The 20,156-nt window shown below is 34.6% G+C and overlaps 1 protein-coding gene across 1 annotated transcript in view; it reads left to right on the top strand.

The window, feature by feature from the left end:
* Nucleotides 1-18,855, top strand: part of LOC132110288 (collagen alpha-1(XIX) chain-like) — a 112,510-nt gene extending 93,655 nt beyond the window's left edge. Inside the window, exons 16-19 of the mRNA XM_059516859.1 lie at nt 6,566-6,601; nt 18,508-18,570; nt 18,686-18,730; nt 18,832-18,855. Coding sequence (XP_059372842.1) covers nt 6,566-6,601; nt 18,508-18,570; nt 18,686-18,730; nt 18,832-18,855 — 168 coding nt within the window. The remainder of the gene's footprint in view (nt 1-6,565; nt 6,602-18,507; nt 18,571-18,685; nt 18,731-18,831) is intronic.
* Nucleotides 18,856-20,156: the final 1,301 nt, after the last annotated feature.

The following is a 20,156-nucleotide window of genomic DNA, read 5'->3' as shown; positions in this document are numbered from 1 at the left end:
ATTGTGTACAGGCTAATATTGAAACAACTAAAATGCAAAGGAATGTAAAAAAAAAAAACATTTTTAGTGCAAAACATTTCATGACTTCTCAGACAACTGTACATTTGTGGCTACTGTGGGTTAATTATAAACGCTATCGTTAACTCATATTTCCATAGTAAAAACATGGTACATTTTCTTTAGTTTATAATTAACCCACAGTTGCCACAAATGTACAGTTGTCTGAGAAGTCAAGAAATGTTCTTTAACATCATGAACCATAAAATGTAGTCATTGTTCTGCTATGGTTTATTTTCATAATAGGTAAACACAGGTCACAAGTTAACACGTCACATTTCCTTGATTCAGCAGCCGAGTCTTGTCTTGAATCCAGAGACCTGGAGCTGATTCGGTGTAGATTGGTAGCTCGGTGGTTCATGACTGTTGTCTCGCGGTGCGTCGTCTTTTAGCTCGTGTTCGAAACCCGCACCAACACAGACATACTTCATTTGTATTTTTTTTTTTATCCTACTTCAGCCGCGAAACGGGCGATCATACTAATAACTTGTAATCTTTACAAGAATATCAGAGTCATGCAATGAACATATCTGCGTTTATTAGACACTTAATATCATGTCAGTTTGTGCTTTCAGAATCGCCGAATCTGCTGCTGTCGTCATCTGCAGCGGAGACATAAACTAGGAAGTTGGTCACCAGATAACACGGACGGTAACCAGTTAAACCGTAACACCAGCTTTGGTTGCAATACTCTTTAGACCTCTTTGGCATTGTAAAACGGAAACGTTTTGAGAAAAAACAACTACACTTGTGTTGTGTGACTGCGAGTATCTTCAGAATTCCTCCCCGTCACATGGTGGTGGTCAGCCAATCACGGCGGATTTAGGTCCTTACATGCACGTATGCTACGAGCTCACACAGACACAGCTGCTTGGAAAAAAAATAAAAAATAAACCGCCGCTTGGCTTTTGGAACCGAAATTTGGCACCGAAAGATAAATAATTTTTCGATACTCATAGTATCGAAGTTTTTCGTTCGATACCATAAAGTCATCGAAGTTCGGTACCCAGCCCTATACATGGGGCTAAAGGCCCACCTTAAGAAAAAATTTGCCATTCACTGCACCTTAAATGTATAAATGCAGAAAACTTGAATAATTTATAATTATTCAAGTTGTTTATTTTGTTTTAAAATCTCATAAATATATGAGGTGACAAGAGGGGCTTTTTACCCCACAAACGGGGCAAAAGGCCCACGGTATTGATACTTCAGCTAAAAAATTTTTTTTTATAATGTCTAAGTTAATACTTGTTCAAAACAATCACTTTGTACTATTTTCTGCTTATTTTGAAAAAAAAAAATATATTTTTTTTCAATAAATATACTGTCATTAAAATGTTAATGTAAAAATATATATTTTAAAATACAGAAATAAAATTGTTTTAATAAGTAAAGATTCTGAAAGTATTGAAGGAGATCCAATAATAATTGAATATATATATATATATATATATATATATATATATATATATATATATATATATATATATATATATATATATATATATATAATATTTGCAGTAGTAATAACAGATGCTATTTTATTATATGATATGATTAATATCATGTTTTTAAATCTGATGGTTTCATTCTAAACATGGTGATTATCTCTAATATGGACACCAAACATAATATATGATATTCACCATCTGAATCTAATGTCATGTCACCAAATGGAAAAGTCAGCCTTCTATTTATTATGAAGTGCGCCATTAGCCCCAACAGCAGGGATGCTTTTTACCCCAAAATACCATACTTTTACATTTTCTTTCATTATTTAAAAACTGTTGCTTTAATTATCTTAAACAAAAACTGAATATTATAAAGAAGACCTTTGTCTTAAAATATATACATTAATGTAAGTGATTCTCATTTGCTACTTAAATCTACAACATTTTAAAAAACATAAAATATTAGAACAAGTAAGCACAGAATCTACTTTGCACTGCTGCGTGCAATTGCGTTAAGGTTCAGACAAAAATACACGTGCATCTTGAAAGGTTACACCAAATACACAAAATAATGTTCTTTTTTATTTTAGCAACATCATATGACCCCTTTAAAAATGTCTAACTTTTTTGCAGGTATTGCCTTAAAATCAAGTTGTTGTTTTTTATCAATGCCTTTATAACGGCTTAGCAATGAGTTATATTGCATTTGTAAATGAGTTATTAGTCTATAATGAACACTTTTAAAATCCCTTTACAAAGGTAACCTTAATGTAAAGTGTTACCATTTTATTTAATTAGTGAAAAAGTGCATTATAAAATAAATTAAATAAAACTTTGTTTTATACCTGTTGATGTCAAATCTGCTATATCATATATTTGGCATATTAATATGATCAGACATTCTCAGGCCACATACTGTAGCATCTGTGCCCACAAAGCTTTGCAGGAATCTCTACGCCTGCCATTCACAAAGTTTTAAACCCTAAGTATTTGTCTATTACACATTTATTTTAGTGAGATATTTAAACTACTAGCGAGTGTAGATGTTCAGTTTTACCTAATTTGAATCCATGCTCCAGCTTTCTGCAAAAGCTTCTAAAGCTGTAAATGTAATGCTTACATGGACAAAAGTATATCAACTTTAGAAAAGTATTTGTTCCCAAAATACTGTGTAAAACAGTTCATTTTAATTAAATGAAACAAGTTTTTTATTTTGAATTAGAAAATAAATATCTATTATATTTATGAAAAATAAATGTATATATTTGAATATAATTTTTGAGCTGCAACTCATTTGTACAATTTCATTTAAATCACTTCTACCTAATTTCGTCCCCATGCAATTCATAGTCATTTCAGATTTAGAAAGCATTTTTGTTGTCACTAATGTGCATCAAAAGCAAACAAAATGTATCATTGTGCATAATGGACAGAGACCTACTGCTTTATTCATCCCCGCTCCAGATGAGTTTTCTTGGTTTTTGCATTGGCTTAAGTGAAATCTCAATCACATGCGCTGTGTGGATCAATGTTTCAAATTACGAGTTCAAGCAGCCCAGAGGGCCATATTAAGAGCAGTCACATGCATAAGTGTTATTGAAGATCCTGATGAGACACTCAAAGGGGCCCTAGTTTACTGCTTGATTAATAGTCATCTCATCACAGCCTTGGCATCAGTATGGAAATGTGTGAAGTAAAAATCACGCACACTTCAGGCTTTGAAATGTTTGTTGCATCAGAAATTTCTGGCATGTTTACATTTCCTTTGGCTTGGTTGTACCCACATAGAGCTGGATAAACATTGGCAGCTTTACTGAATCTCTTTTAAGTGGGAAATGAGTGATTAATACATCACTAAATTGAATGAAAAAAGAAGGACATTACTTGCTCTCTTTTTTGTTCAAAAACAGTTTTACATTTTTTGGTTCAAGATTGTGTTGGTTACTTTTTTCTATGCAATTATTATAAATAGGAGTTTGAGCAGTAATATGATAGCTTTGTGTAAGCAACAGACTGACATTGAAGTAGTTTTTCACTACTAAACTTTACCTGTGATTGTGTTAACTACTTTAATATATGGTGGTGCATTGCTGCCACACACATATTATTTTTTCCCACTCAATTATGTTGTAATAATGAGATCTTATTTTTTCATAATAACAAAATGTTATTATCTTTTTTCTCGTTAAAATGACGTCTTTTCACATATTAACAAGAAGTTTTCTTATTAAAACGACATCTTTTGTTGTTAAACCAATGTATTTATCTTATTAAAATTACATTTTTTAACATATTATGTTATAACATTTTATTATAACATATTACGTCATAAAAATTATATGTTGTTTCCCATAATAGAAGATGGTTACATTATGTGAGCAAGCTAAGCAATTGTTCACGCTGCTGTCGCCACAGTACTGTGGAGAATAAGAAGTACACAGTAGAGAATAAGAGTTCATCTGATGTACTGCTCTGCTCATTAGTCACAATAATGTTTATTCAAACTGTTTGGCTGTTGCCTAGGCTACATATCTTGCAAATATATATCCAACATAGTGTAAAACTGTACTTCTCGGGTCGGCAGCGCTGACGCAATATCTTGCATTGTGATATCAGTGGAAAGAAACGTTAATGTCCGCTTTATTTTGTTTACACCCACAAAAGGTTACAAATTGCTTTTCTAAAATAAGAGGGTGCGCTTTTGCCATCTTGTGAACTTCTTTCTCAAACGCGCCTCAAAAATTGACTGAAAAGTTAGTTACTATGACTATAGAAAGCTCGAAAGGTGTACTTCTAAATGAAACAATCAAAAACAAATATGTTGTGTTTATTTAATTCATATAAATGCAATGAGATGTAAAGTATTTGCCATCTGAGCTCATTATCTATATTGTGCAAGCCTATTCATACAGTAGAGCCTGGAACGTACTCCAGTAGAATAAAGCTTTGGAACTCGTGGCTTCATTCAGCTAAAAATGTCATTTCTGTCAAGTAGCCCAGATAATTAATTCATATAATCAGAAAAAACGTATCAAGGCCACCTGCGCATGTGAAACAAATATTAAAGCATAATCTCATTTTTTAACCAACAAAATGTTACTTTTTTACCCACAAACAACAATAAAAAAATCTACCTTAGTTTCCTTTTTACATTTCTGAAACAAAATGAAAAAATAATAATAGGAATGACAATGGTTCTACGATCAACTCTTACAATGCTTTTGGGAAACGCAGCCCAGAAATGTTAGTATACTTTATTGTTAAATCAAACAAGTCATTCAAATAAAGACATTCCAAGACCAGATTTGATTATTAAAAAATAACTGGTTTGATCTGATCATCTTAAACCATTCATCTTCTGGGTCTGAGTGGAATTATTGGATATCATTATATTGTAGACAGATTGGAGATTAATCTTAAACATGCCATTACTATAAAAACAATAACATTAAAATACATTTTAAAAAGTGTATTTCTATTATCCACTTATCATTTATCACAGGACTGTGGCGAACTCAGTGCTGACAATTGCTTAGCTTGCTCACATAATTTAACCATCTTCTATAACGGTAAACGACACTATTTTTATGAAATATGTCGTTATTACGAGAAAAAATATGTTGTTTTAACATGATAATCATGTCGTTCTAATGAGAAAAGATTACGTTTTAACAAGATAATTATGTCGTTTTAACGAGAAAAGATGTAGTTTTAACGACAAAATATCTACTACGAGAAAAGATGTCATTTTAACTAGATAATTATGTTGTTTTAACGAGGAAAGATGGCATTTTAATGACATAACATCTCGTTATTACAACATAATTGAGTGGTTAAAATGTGTGTGACAGCAATGCGTCAACGTAGTAGTAAGTAATTTTTGAACGAATCATTTAGAGTTGTTTTGTACATTAAATCAACTGATTCATTGAAAAGATAAGTAAAGTAACCTTAATTTATATAATGTGTAAACAATACAGAATGTTCAAAAGCATGTTATCAGTTATAAACAGGAAAGCAACAGAATTTATGACACAAATATTATCAAATATGAGACAAATTCAAATTCTGCTCTAGAGCAGCTCTAAAAAGTCAGTACAGTGTTGGTTCAGATTCAGTTCAGTAACTGTAACAGAGTTATGAAATTTGATTCAGCTTTCAAGCATCTTTACAGACATTCAGTGCCAGATAAGAATAAGGGGCTGTTTTTCACACAATATATATTACACACAATAATATATATATTACACACAACATATTACTTCAGAAGATGGAAGTATGGGTCATATGGACCACATTTATAACATTTATGATATCTTTGCAACCTTTTGAACACCCCATTCATTGTAATCGAATTTCCTAAGAAAGTAAATGATGTCTAAGTTTTCATTTTTGGTTCAACTGTTTCTTTAATGATCCACAAAGTGGCAAAATGAACTGCAAATGTTGCCTGGTCTGCTCTGCATACTAACATTGACTGGCACTTTAGTTTCACACATGCTGCTGTACATTTCTGTCACTTTCCATTACAGGAAAGTCATGAAATAGTGAACACAAAGTCACAAGAGTCGGGAGGGAAGTGGTTTCGAAGAGTGACATTTTTAAATGGCAGTGTCCAAATAATTTCCGTGGAATGTGCCAACCTTGCTTCTGTCCTTGGGAGCTGGCATTTACGAGTGGCCTGTCGTCAATGGTGGGGAGGAGGAGGGCCCCGGGTGGCACAGACATCCTCCCCCAGCCTCGAGGTGTCGAGGAACGCCATGTGCGGTCCAGGAGCCCTTATCTGTCTGGATATTTAGTTGAGCTGATGTGTCTAGTGACCTTTGTCAAGGATGTTTGCAGGTGTTGGCGACAGAGGCTAATAAGCAGCGAATGCTTTTCTGGTTGCAGGGTCAGGCAGTTGAAGCTGAATTTACATTTTATTTTGCCTTTTACAAAATCAGGTTTTAGATTTTAATTATATAAGCTTCCTTGTCCAATACATTTTAAAATGAGCTTCCAAATGCAAGTGTAAGTGATTTGATTTACTCCTATTGAGAATTATTTCTTTAACACAGGGTCCACCTGGAACATGTGATGCTGAAGCTATCAAGGTAAGATTGCTCAGTTTTTTGAAGTTTTAAACATTTTGCGCATTTATATATATAATATATATATACATATATATATATATATATATATATATATATATATATATATATATATATATATAAAGAGGAAACCATTCGTAGGTTGGGAAGTGTAAACATTGTGGCAATTTTAAAACATACACCGCAATGTTTAAGCCTGGCCAAGCAACATTAGCTCAACCAATGGCATTGGAGTGACGCTTTTTTTGTTGACCAATGGTAGGCAGGAAAGTGTTCAGGATTTTAAAAAAAAATTCTATATTTTTGTAGTTCTGTTTGGTGACTTTAATGCCAGTTTTAAGTAGACAACTAGATGTATTTTTTTATTGACATTTATTTTTTTATTTTTTACTTTCGTACTGTTTTACTTTTTTTGTAAGTTGAATGTTGTTTATTACCAATGGCCCTGTGCTTTAATGTGCCCTTTATGTGTTGAAATCTAAAAGAACATAGGTTTGTACCAAGCGGCAACCTCCCGCTCTTTCTTGTGATGCCCATACATATGTGACTTAAACTGTAATTCATCAACTGGCCACTAGAGGCTGTCTGCAAAAAGGAGTCAATCCCATAGACTCCACATGTTTAAATGCCAAACTTTACAGCAGAAAAAAAAAAAAACCTTTACATCCTGGTTCAAAAAATTATTTTGGTCTATATAGCTAATTTTGCCCCTCCTGACAACTGTGAGGGAGGTGAGTTTTTTATAACACATCCGTTAAATAAAGTTCTACATAATTAAGGGTGTGGCCACTAGAGTGACAGGTGGATTGCTGCTCCTGTCATGGTCGTCGAGCTAGGTGGGCATGGTTTCAGCAACCACCTACCACCTTTTTGCCCATTTTCGAATTATCCGGGAGTGACGCACTGCCAAGATGGCGATTGCAGCTTTTGGCTTCAAAAATGCTCTTTGGAAACCTATCGGTGACGTTACAGACACAACGTCAATGTTTTTATACAGTCTATGGTTTGTAACACATGTTTCAAGGTTTTGAAGGATGCTCCCTGGCATCCCCTTGTGGTCACCATGAGTCTTTCGCTCAGATGTCACAGCAGTTATCAGTTTTGGACTATTTTTATTTTTGGCATTTACCGTATTTGAGTATAAGTCGCATCAGTCCAAAAATACGTCATGATGAGGGGAAAAACATTTATAAGTCGCACCGGACTATAAGTCGCATTTATTTAGACCCAAGAACCAGTGCGACTTATAGTCCAGAAAATACGGTAAGTTTCGGTAAATGGGGAGAAAGTTAGTACCGTATTTTCCGGACTATAAGTCGCACTTTTTTCATAGTTTTGCTGTTCCTGTGACCTATAGTCAGGTGCGACTTATTTATCAAAATTAATTTGACATGAACAGAGAGAAATGAACCAAGAGAAAACATTACCGTCTACAGCTGCGAGAGGGCACTCTATGCTGCCAGAGATGCTGCTCAGTGCTCCTGTAGTCTACACTGACCAGCATAGAGCGCCCTCTCGCGGTTGTAGACGGTAATGTTCTCTCTTGGTTCTTGGTTCTAAATAAATGCGACTTATAGTCCAGTGTGACTTATATATGTTTTTTCCTCATGACGTATTTGTGGACTGATGCGACTTATAGTCCGAAAAATACGGTAGTTCTAAAGGTTACAGCTTTTCTAGTGAATTATTATTTTTATTTTTAATGTTAAATATAATTGTAATTTATTTTTTGTTTTTTTATATTTAATTTTCTTTTTTTTTCCCAGACTTACTACAGGTGAGATGTTGTAAATATATCCCTTACTGTACAAACACAGAATACACATTTTCTGAAAAAGAAAAATGCAATTCTCAGTGTTTTTTTTTTTTAATGTTCCAAGTTTTGTAATACGTTCCTAGTTACAACATTTACTACAGGTGATTTTTTTTGCCAGTTCCTCCTTCACTGTATGTACAGTAGACAAATATTTTTTTAGAAAAAAGTACAGTAATTCACCAAACTTCTAAAATTTTTCTTCTAAAAATCTTTGTAATGTACACACAGTAAAGGAGCTTTTGGCAAAATGTCATCTGTAGTAAGTATTGTAATTAGAAATTCACTTCAACATTTGGTGAATGAAACCCTTCTGGTGAATTACAGCAAATATTTCATGAAAATATTTGTATATTGTACACACAGCATTGGTCTCAAACTCAATTCCTGGAGGGCCACAGCTCTGCACAGTTTAGCGCCAACCATCTCCAAATCACACCTGCTTGGAAGTTTCTAGTGATCCTGAAGACCTTGATTAGCTGGGTCAGGTATGCTTGATAAGAGTTAGAGCTTAGCTGTGCAGAGCTGTGGCCCTCCAGGAATTGAGTTTGAGACCAATGACATACAGTAAGGGAGATATTGACAAACTCTCAACTGTAGTAGAACAACCTTTGGAACTTGTAAGTAAAAAGTTTAGTACATTACTGTACTTTTTTTTTCTTAATACTGTACAGCAGGGGTGCCCAACCCTGCTCCTGGCGATCTACTGTCCTGCAAAGTTTAGCTCCAATCCTAATCAAACACACCTGAAGCAACTAATTAAGGGCTACAGGCTCACTTAAAAATTAAAGGCAGGTGTGTTTGATTAGGGTTTGAGCCAAACTTTGCAGGACAGTCGATCGCCAGGAGCAGGGTTGGGCACCCAGGGTTTGGCAAAATTTCACCAATAGTAAGTCTTGTAACTAGGAATGTATTATTACCTTTGGAGCATTTAAAAAAAATTCTGTACACTGTAACACTGTACAAAGCTTTCTCTGGTTTAAATTTGCTGCTACAATACATGTAGGCGGTTTTGAAATATATATTTTTTCATGTCTATATTAAGTGGTTGCAAATTGTTAAAACCAATTGTGTTATGGATATCTTTGAACAGTGGCAATGTCCAGCGAAAATCAAACCTAATTCTAAGTTTACCACGCTATCATACAGACAATCTGTGTCTGTTAACGCAGTCAACGTTAATGAGTTCTGATGTAGCCAATAAATTATTGCATGATCAAATTAATCATATTCTTACACACAATGCGGCAGCGCTGGGTCCGCTGCTGGCTGTAGGCTAATCCAGCCACCCCGTCTCCTCCCCCGGCGGTAATGGGACAGACCAACCGCAAGCACAAAAAATTACTAATCAGAATATTGAGTCATGTTTTGGATTTGTTAAAAAAAAAATCTTATTCGGATGCAACAACCTAATCTTGTAGAATCGAAAATTAAATGTAGAGACAATTATTAGTTTGTGAGATATAAAAATAAAACGGAAAATGAAAGTTTTTTTATCTGGTTAATTTAGATGGTGCAAATTTAACAAAAAACTGCTAAGGGTTACACGGACCGATACAGTGTATACTGCACTAAGTAGTAAGCTAGTATCACACTCTGAACATAGACATAGATATCTGAGTAGATATCTTGTGAGGTCAGTGGAAACACATGCACCATTGTCAGTGACCTTGAAGGCTGTTTTGACACATGTGCTGTCTGTTCATCAGTAAGGTGAGATGAAGCATTTATTCAGTGCTGTCCTCCTGAGAACAGAGAGGGAAGGACACGCTTGCATCCTACAGATTGGCTTCCCTCAGTCAAAGCTAGCTGTCTGCTCAGCATGTTAAAAAGCTGCACACACACTCACACACATATCCTGCATCACTCCTCAGACTCGAGCCTGACAGATGGTAATTATGAACAGTGCTTTTGCAAAAGGTCTGCAATAATTCTCATGAAGCCCAGGGGTGTCAGATCTCACCAGGGGCAATGGCAGTGTATGAATATAAATTTACAGTATATAAATATAAATATTAAACAGAGGAAGAGCGAGTGTTTACATGCAGCTCCTTAACTTGTCAGTTCACACTCACGGCAGACACACACAGTCGGGTCTCAGGGTAAACCGTCTGACCTTTAACCTTCTTCTCATATGTTAACCATATTAGTTACCCTGTTTGCTTACTGGTTGACTTCTGGTTACCTGTTTTCTCTGGTGAATTAATTGCAAAGCATTGAAAAAAAAAATATATATATTTTTTTTTAATTATGTGTCTTTTTTAACCTGTTGTCAATTTCTCTCTTTATTAATAAACCTTGCCATTTTTGTTAGGCTTATGTGTGAATAAAAATACATTTATTTGGTAGTGGGATAAGAATTTTTTTTTTTAAATCTTTATCTTATGCAGTCTTAAATTAATTGTTCTTGTTTTGTAGATATTTATTGATATCATTTCTGTTTTATTTTTTATTATGCAACTACTGATTTACCAAATGATCTTTTGCTGCGCTCTTCCATACTCAGTGTTCTGGATCTGTTTTTCTCATGCTCATGAGTTTATATCACACCAGAACTGTGCTTGGATTCCTTCATTAATGAAAAAAAAAAATTATAACCTACATTTTTCTTTTCCAGTCAGTTTGATACAACCTGTTTTGAGTCCCTCAATTTGACAAGAACAGTAATTAAAGTGAGTTAATTGTATCTTTCAGATAGTGTGATCTCTAAACATTAAATTATTATTGAGTTGTTCTGCTGTTCATGGCCAGTTTAGATCAAAATAATCTTTCTTTATTTCCTCTAAGTGACGGTAATTACTGTTTCAATTTAGTCAAATGCACAAAAAGTAACCAGGGGCAATGTTTATCCGATCCCAGACAAACCCACCTGACATCTAACTTGGGGCAAATGATTCAGGCTTGGGAGTGATTAAATGAATGTTCCGGGTTAAAAGCAGGTTAAGGGCTATCAGCGGCATTTTTGACATACTCTTGACTGCCACAGAAACTAATTTCATCTCACCTGCCGGTTTTGTAAAAACAAAGAAAAACTGCATTTACAGCCATGCAGTTAAATTATGGGAGTCTATGCGGCAAGTCATTACAGAGAGTTTCAAAGCAGAAATAGTAAGCTTATTTTAAGGAAGTTTAAGTTAAAAAGTAATTGAGAAAACAGCGCCGCATTTCTGCTTTTAAACCCTCCGAAATGCCTTAGCATATAGAATTTAATTTTAACTGGAAACTGGCTGGAGTCAAAACTATTTTCTTGGTTTTAAACCTGGAGCATTAAAAAAAGCAAAACCGTTTATCAAGAAATCTGTGCTTTAATTTTGGAAGGCCTTGAAGCTGTGTATGTGTTCAAGTACAGGACATGCCATGATTCAACTGTGCTAAGGCTCGAAGGGACACAAGGACAAGGACAAACAATGTAGGCTGATTTATTGTTAATAAATATAGAGTTTGAGAATATTCTGTAATTTATGACGTAAAATGAATCACGGTTGTATTCTCTATTTTTGTGTTTTGTCTTAGCAACAAATGACAGCCAGCATGCCTGCATGCATTAACCAGTTAGAAAACATTGACGCATGTCATTTTTAATGATTTGGGTTTTTTTAGAGATGCGTAGTCAATACATTAGATATATTTCTATACAGTAAGGCATGCTGTGATTCTGAGACACTCAATTAAATTGAGTTTTATTTATGAAGATGCAAACAAACCAAACCATTATGTGGAGAGAAGTTTATTTTAACCATGAGCTGTATTCAGAGATGAAAGGTGGTGCTTTGACTCTTCGGCTTTGTATATAATGTCAGTCTGTATCATACAGTATCAGGGCCGTCTGTCAATGTTTGACCTTCTTGTGGTCCTTTCATAGAACAAAATGCCTCGGGGTCTTTGGTATTTTTGCGGTGCTCATTAGGAATACAAACACGTCAAGAGAGCCAATCAAAAAGGCTGCTCACTTGTTTCAAAACTAGTGCTGAAACACTTGTTTGTTGGTTAAATCCTTTGCACACCCCAGAGACCCTTTGCATCACACTAGACTTAAAGCATGTGAATTTTGTAATAAAACAAACTATTCTATGTAAATATTTGTACATATTTTTAAAAATACAAGAAAAAAACTTACTTTTTAATTAATTTACTTTTATAAGAATTTTGTAAAGGTTTTACTATGCTTTAATTTACTATGCTTTCATTTAGTCTCTCTTTCATAGATTTGGTTGTTTTACTCATGTTGCAGAACCACTTTCAATCTTAAATTTTTTTAATTCTTAACATTTTAAAATCCTTTTAAACTTTGAAACTTTCAAAATGTCAGTGCTTATTTAGTAAAAATACCATCAATATTACGCAAATTAAAATTATAACTATCAGTTTTGCTGTGTTTTTCACCATGACCATGATTTTTTTCAAAAATACACTCTGTGGGTAAAAATTATTAATTTGTCTTTTATGCCAAAAATCATTAGGATATTAAGTAAAGATCATGTTCCATGAAGATATTTAGTAAATTTCCTACCGTAAATATATCAAAAATGTTTTATCATTAGTATTATGCATTGCTAGGAACTTAATTTGGACATCTTTAAAAGCAATTTTCTCAATATTTCGATTTTTTTGCACCCTCAGATTCCAGATTTTCAAATAGTTGCATCTCGACCAAATATTGTCCCATCCCAACTATTTGTATATATATTTAATTCTAGAGGGGTTTTGAGAACTTGTCAGCTGGTTGGATTTGTCTGCACAGTTTGAAATCTCTTTATAAACAATTTTATTTTTGGCAAAAATATTAATTTTACATAAATTGTAACTGCCAGTTGTGGCATCATTTCTACCATGGAAAAAAAAACATGTGTTTAAAAACAAGTTTAAAAATTGATTTCCAGCATGAAATGTTCGTCAAACAAAAGTTGTGATAGAAATAACATTTGTTTGACAAAACAAAAAAAAAACATAATTCTTCTCTTGCAGATACTGTATATACTGATGGAAAACTTAAAAAGTGTGTTTTAAGTGACTTTTCTATTGTGTTTTTATTTAGTTTTGTTTTAGAGGAGTTTATACTGTAAGTCAACAGGGCCAAAAGTTCCCACAGTTGGAAAGCAGTTGTATTTACATGAGCATGAAAGGAAATGATAATGGCCCTGCTGAAAAAAATAAATAAAAAAAATAAAAACAGCACAAACAAGGGTGGACAGGCTGCAAGACCAACTACACCATCTAAAACAGCTGTTTTTACAGGTTGCAAGTCCAACAAACCACCTTAGGCTGGTTCAAGTTGCTTTTCTCAGCAGGAAAGCCCAAAGAAAATCGAGCTCTTAGTAGAGCTATTCAGACTCTGTCCATTCTGTGTGGCTTTTATTACTAATCACGAATGACAGTCTATCATCAGCTGGCCGTAAAAGACACTCTCTTCTCTCAGCGAGAACATTTCCTGTAAATCTTCATGCAGGGATTCAGGATTACACAGGAGTTTGGTGAGGGAGCTGATGCTTGACAAAGAGGACCAGAGGGAGAGACTTTTGCTTCGCTGCACCTTTGAGCTTAGACAGAAGGAGAGTGTGTATGCAGTGTTCCAATTTGCTCTTGTGAGAGCAGTGTGTATGTGTGTCATCTCCACCCGTTCACACAGGCACTAGACTGTGACTGGACTCTGAGAACAGTGGGCTGTGTAGCATCTGCATACGTTTGTCCTGACAGTGCAAAGAGAGCGCTTTGACAGACTCACACTACAAGAGTTTAGAGCGGAGTAATTGCTGCTGTTTATTAGAGAGCTGTTCATGGTCAATACACAATACACTGTAGTGTGCTTAACATACTGTTGACCTTAGTGTCCTGCTGCAGGTACATAAAAGTCAGAATGCAGGGATACCTACAGTACATCATAACCACTTACTTTTATAATAGGTTACTTTGTTTGACTGAGGACACTTTTATTTAAGTGTGTGGTGTCCCAAATGATGTTTAAAACATACAGTTGGTATAAATAATCCAAAGAAAGTGTTAAATTCTATAATTTGTCACCATTTATAACCACCGTTTTATCAACCTCCATTTGGTCACCCCCAAGTTTATCACTCTTTCGATTCACTAGTTAATTTTAAATGACCCTGTGGAGTGGCGAATACATTTTTAAAAGTACAAATAATTAATCAAGTATTAATATGGGGTTATGAATATTGCATGTGCAATAATTATAATAACATTTGAAAAGTGCTGCATTGAATTGATTCAGCGTGTCACACAACCACAGGACCATTTAAATGAGCTTTTATAGCAGTTTAAAATGTTTTTAATCTTAAATGTTAGTTAGTTAGTTAGTTAAGATGGTCCTGGATGTCTCTGTTTAGATCTCAAGTTATATTAGCTGTGCCAGAAAAAAATACTTAAAAATACAATGAAGTCCATATTTCTTTCAAAATGGCATCATGGAATTCAAACTTAATCAGAAAGTTGATCATAAAAATACACATAAATGTTTATTACGAAATTCCAAAATATTTTTGTTATTTTCATGAAACACAATGAAAACATATCTCAAGTTCTCAAATATAGCCTAGATCTTTTGATGTTTTTTGTTTTTACGGATTGGATTGCTGTAGTGCAGAGTTTCCAAGATGCAATCAAAACAGATAGCAATCTGATCACTCGGGAGGTGGTTTGGGAGGTGGCAATCACAGAGAGGAACGACACTGTATGCCTTGGCATTAGACCAAACACTGCTGTCTTTTGTGTGCGCTTTGTTGTGCTTGTAAGCAATATTATGAAAAAGAAAAAAACTGTATATCTTGGGGGAAACGTCTTTTCCAGGTTGGGTAGGCAAATTGTATAACCTTTCCACAGAGTTCCTCTCAGGAATTTTAATGTACATACAGTGTTCAGTCAAGTCTGACAGCACTAAAATCACCACAGGGATGTTTTGTGATGGTCCCTTCTCTCCTCATCACTTCCTCCAACTCTCTCTATCTCATTGAAAGAATGTTTTTTAGAAAGAAAATAGAGCATTCAATTTTAAATCCTTCATATATTTGCATCATTTAACTATGAATTCTATGTGTTGGAGTTTCTGAAACTACAAATGGATTCCAGACTCAGTTTATAGACAGTAAATGCTCAGCGTCCGCCTGCCAGCATAAAAGATGCTCAGTTTACAATGTCTTGAGAAAGGACAGCATCTCAAAATGGACGTGAGTGAGTGAGAAAGGAATTTATCTTCAGTGACAAAGTGCCATCTATTGGCCGATAAATTCCTGTCCTCTCTGTGTGACATGATGTACTATGGTGACTTACAGAACATTGATTTCATGTTTAGTGGCTGTAATTAAGTGACACACCAGCATGCGTGATGTATGCAAACCTGGGCACATTTGTGTAATGGAAGTTAGATTAAATAAGGCTACAGAGACCAGTTTGACATTTAACACTTAAATATTCTAGAACACTGCCACATCACATCAACACTACCAAAGAAAAATAAGTGTGAGATGTGCGGTGCTGGATGCTAGACTCCCAACATGCATCACAGCATGGATGAATAATGTTTATTACAGCTTCATTGCTTTTTCAGTGTTTGAAACAGTGTTGTCGTGTGTGATCTTTCCACTGACTTATATAATAACATGTGAATTTGAGTGTCACTGTCATCGCAGTTTAGTCATTGCTATAGACGGTTTCAACGGCAACAACATAAACAAGCGTTACTGCACATTACTGCGCTTTTGTGGACCTAACTTATCTTCCGGTAGACTTCCAGATATAATTAATAACAACAGCCAAGTCCCTCTAGAGTAGATATTTTTTGATAACAAACAAAATATGTTTGCTGCGTGGATCAGGCGGACTTAATGAAAATGCAAATTCATTCTTTGCCAGCAGGAGATGTTTAAAAGCATAGACATAAAGCGCGAGAAATAGAGGTTTCCCCAGTAACAGCTGTAAACAAAGCAGAGCTGGTACGCTCACACGCTGCTTTATCAAACATATAACATGTAACATCTTCCTTCAGAAATACAGTGATATAAAAGCACCTGTGCCTCGTTTTGATATTTAAACATATAAATGTTAGGAATTATTATTATTAAACGTGCAGTACATAAGGTTACTCATGTTTATTCAACGAAGCCTTTTTGAAAGTCGATCAGTTTTAAAATTGTGGCGAATCTACAAAAATAAATAAATGTATGGGAAACACATCCCACAGCACAACCACCTGACCCCAACTTCAGTCTACTCATCACCTTGACTTTAACTGCGTTTATAGAAGGCACTGCAGCCAGACCGATATACGCAACACAGACCGGAAGTTAACTTAGGGCCAGGCGCGTGCGCCCGATGAAACCGTCTATAAATTGTGATTCCCTGGCATGAAAGAGGTCAGGGAAATAAGTAATAGTCAGGGAAGGGTCTGTGTCTATATAAATATATATAAATATAAATATACAATATATATAAATATATACACAATATATATATATATATATATATATATATATATATATATATATGTATGTATATATATATATATATATATATATATATATATGTATGTATATATATATATATATATATATATGTATGTATATATATATATATATATATATATATATATATGTATGTATATGTATGTATATATATATATATATATATATATATGTATGTATATATATATATATATATATATATATATATATATATGTATGTATATGTATGTATATATATATATATATATATATATATATATATATGTATGTATATGTATGTATATATATATATATATGTATGTATATATATATATATATATATATATATGTATGTATATATATATATATATATATATATATGTATGTATATATATATATATATATATATATATATGTATGTATATGTATATATGTATGTATATGTATATATGTATGTATATGTATATATGTATGTATATGTATATATATATATATATATATATATGTATGTATATATATATATATATATTGTGACGAGTCAGCTGCCTCCTCCCTGATTGTCACCGTCACCCCGTCCTAAATCGCCGCCCTTCACCAGGCTCCCGACTGGAGTGGGTGTGTGAGAGGAGGGGCGCTGGACGTGTCAGGGCTGGCGGCGTGTGATGGGGCACACCTGAAGGAAATGGAGCCTCATCACCGCCGCTGTTTAAAAGCCCAACGCGCCTCTCCTTGGGAGACCGGTCTCTTCCCCGTGCATGCACACTGGTGTCCTCGTGGGTCCAGGAAGGGTGCGTTGAGGGACTCCCCCGCCACCAGAGACGTGAGCTGCCGGACCCGCGATCCGGATGGGAACCGCACCCGTTTACACGGCCGTCGGGCCAGGATGCCGGGCCGTCCATCCCCTGCAATCGCCGCGGCCAACGAGAGGAAGCCGCCGCCCATCGCGCCCTGGACCGAAAAGGGGAGCGCGTGCGGCCGCCGGACTCCGCCCCTTACCTGGACCCTTCCTCCATGAACACTGCCCGACCCACACGAGCCCCGCAGCACGACGAGGACACCAGATTCCCTGTTTATTTTGGACACCCTTCCCCTTTGGCCACCTTTATCCCCTGTTTTATTTGATTTTCTGTTAATAAAAGCCTCTCCGAGGCCTGACGTCACGCCCACTGTGTCTGTCTTGTGCTCCTCCCGTCACTATATATATATATATATATATATATATATATATATATATATATATTTATTTTTTAGACACAAAACCAGAATAAGACATGTGTAATGATATCTTAAAATTCATCTTTGGCATTACACATATATTATTGTATTTAAATGTTATGTAAATTTAAATTTTTAATTATTTTCGATTGTAATAATTGTTCAAATTTTTACTTTTTTTATCATATAATTGCAGCCTTGGTGAGCATAAGAGACTTCTTTCAAAAATGTAACCACTAATAAAATAATTATAAACAAAATAAATTGGAATAAAATAAAATAACAATAAAATAAATACAATTTTAAATGAATCTCTTGTGCCAGTGGTTTCCCGTTTGCCCTGTTACAGGTTATTCATCCCTAGACAATATTATCTCCGTGTTCATATTTTGTATGCATATGTGTGACTATTTATCGTTGTTTTCCAGGGGATGAAGGGTGACCCGGGTGTTGCAGGAAAGGATGGACTGAAGGGCGATAAAGGGGATCCTGTATGTAACATCTCAGAGCTCTGTTTGAAAATCCCATCACAGACACAGCCATCAGATTTTTGGGTGCTTATTTACCTCATGATACATTCATCTCCTCTAACATCTCACTTCACAGGGTTTGCCTGGCCTGGAGGGAGCCAGTGGAATAAAGGGGCAAAAGGTGTGTAATGCATGTTTTATTTGTTAGTTCTGTGCACGTGTGCTGGGAGGAGGTGGGTCTGTTCACTTGTCTACCAGTTCTGTCTAATAAATCTTGTGTAGAAAACCTTCAGTCAGAGGTTCTGATGCATACAGATATTCTGCATCACATAGTAACACACACGAGGCACTACATTTTACAGAGCGTCAATTTAAACCGAAAACTTGCAGGTCTTTGATAGACGCATTTATCTTCATGCCATGAAAGACTCCACAGAGATGATTCAAGTCTAATAAATGATTCAGAGTCATTGCTGTAGGATTCATTTTAAACCTCATATTGAACTATTGCATTTATTTGCTCAAATCATAATATTGTAAAATAAAATTACAGTTTAAATAACTCTTTTCTATCATAACATATTCTAAAAAGGATTTTATTTATGATCACAATGCTGATTTGGTGCTTAGGAATCATATCTTATTATTATCAATGTTGAAAGCATGCAATTGTGCTGGTTCAGAATGTTTTGACTTTTTTTCAGGATTCTTTGATGAATAGAAAGCTCAAAATAACAGCATTTGTTTGAAATGAAAATAATAATATTTATATATTTTAAATTCGTAACATTATAATTGTTTACTGTAATTTTTTTTGTCAATCCTTGCTGAATAAAAGTGTTAATTACCTAAAAAAAAAAATTTATTCCAAATGTTTGAACAGTAGCATACATGGAAAACAGCAAATTGAGTTAATGTATATTCTGCTTATCAATTAGAATTTTGCTTATTAATACACATAGCACCTACCCACATTTCATTAGAAGGTCAACATCACCTGAATTACTTTTAAAGGTTTAAATAAATGTTTATAACAATTATAACAATGATTAAAAATTTTAATCGTAATTAATCACATTGTCTGCGATTAATCGCAATTAGTTGCATTGTAATGCACAAAACGAATAGGCCTACTGCTATTTGAACAAAAGTGTAATAACATTTGGTTTACAAACAGTTTAAACAAATACGGTGCTTTTAATATTTTAATTAAAATATTTTAAAATATTAAATGTTAGTTAAAAATATATCTAAAATATTTTATAGTTTGTTATAGAAAAACAAGTTATGCTCAGAGTCCAGAGCCTCGATCATCACAGCAGAGTGTAGTGCGGGACAACACTTGATGTGCGGGTAGAGACTGGTGTGTGCGAGATGCGGGAAAATAATGAAGGTGTGCTCACACTAGGCAATCTTAACCCCCAAAGCCTGATTTGTTTGACTAGTGTGTTCGTTCTGTTTAGCAGTCCCTGGTTCGGTTGGAAGAGGTGGATCAGAGCAGGGTTCAGTTATATATAGATCAGTGAGTTTGAGCACTAACCTCGCCGGAGTGCAGATCTTCTGATACGTGCTGCATGATTGCATGAATATTTCTGAGCGCCAAAAGC

This window comes from Carassius carassius, chromosome 30 (genome assembly GCF_963082965.1).
Source record: "Carassius carassius chromosome 30, fCarCar2.1, whole genome shotgun sequence".
Taxonomy (NCBI): Eukaryota; Metazoa; Chordata; class Actinopteri; order Cypriniformes; family Cyprinidae; genus Carassius; species Carassius carassius.
Note: the sequence above shows the minus strand (reverse complement) of the source record. Positions and strands in the feature narration are given on the sequence as shown.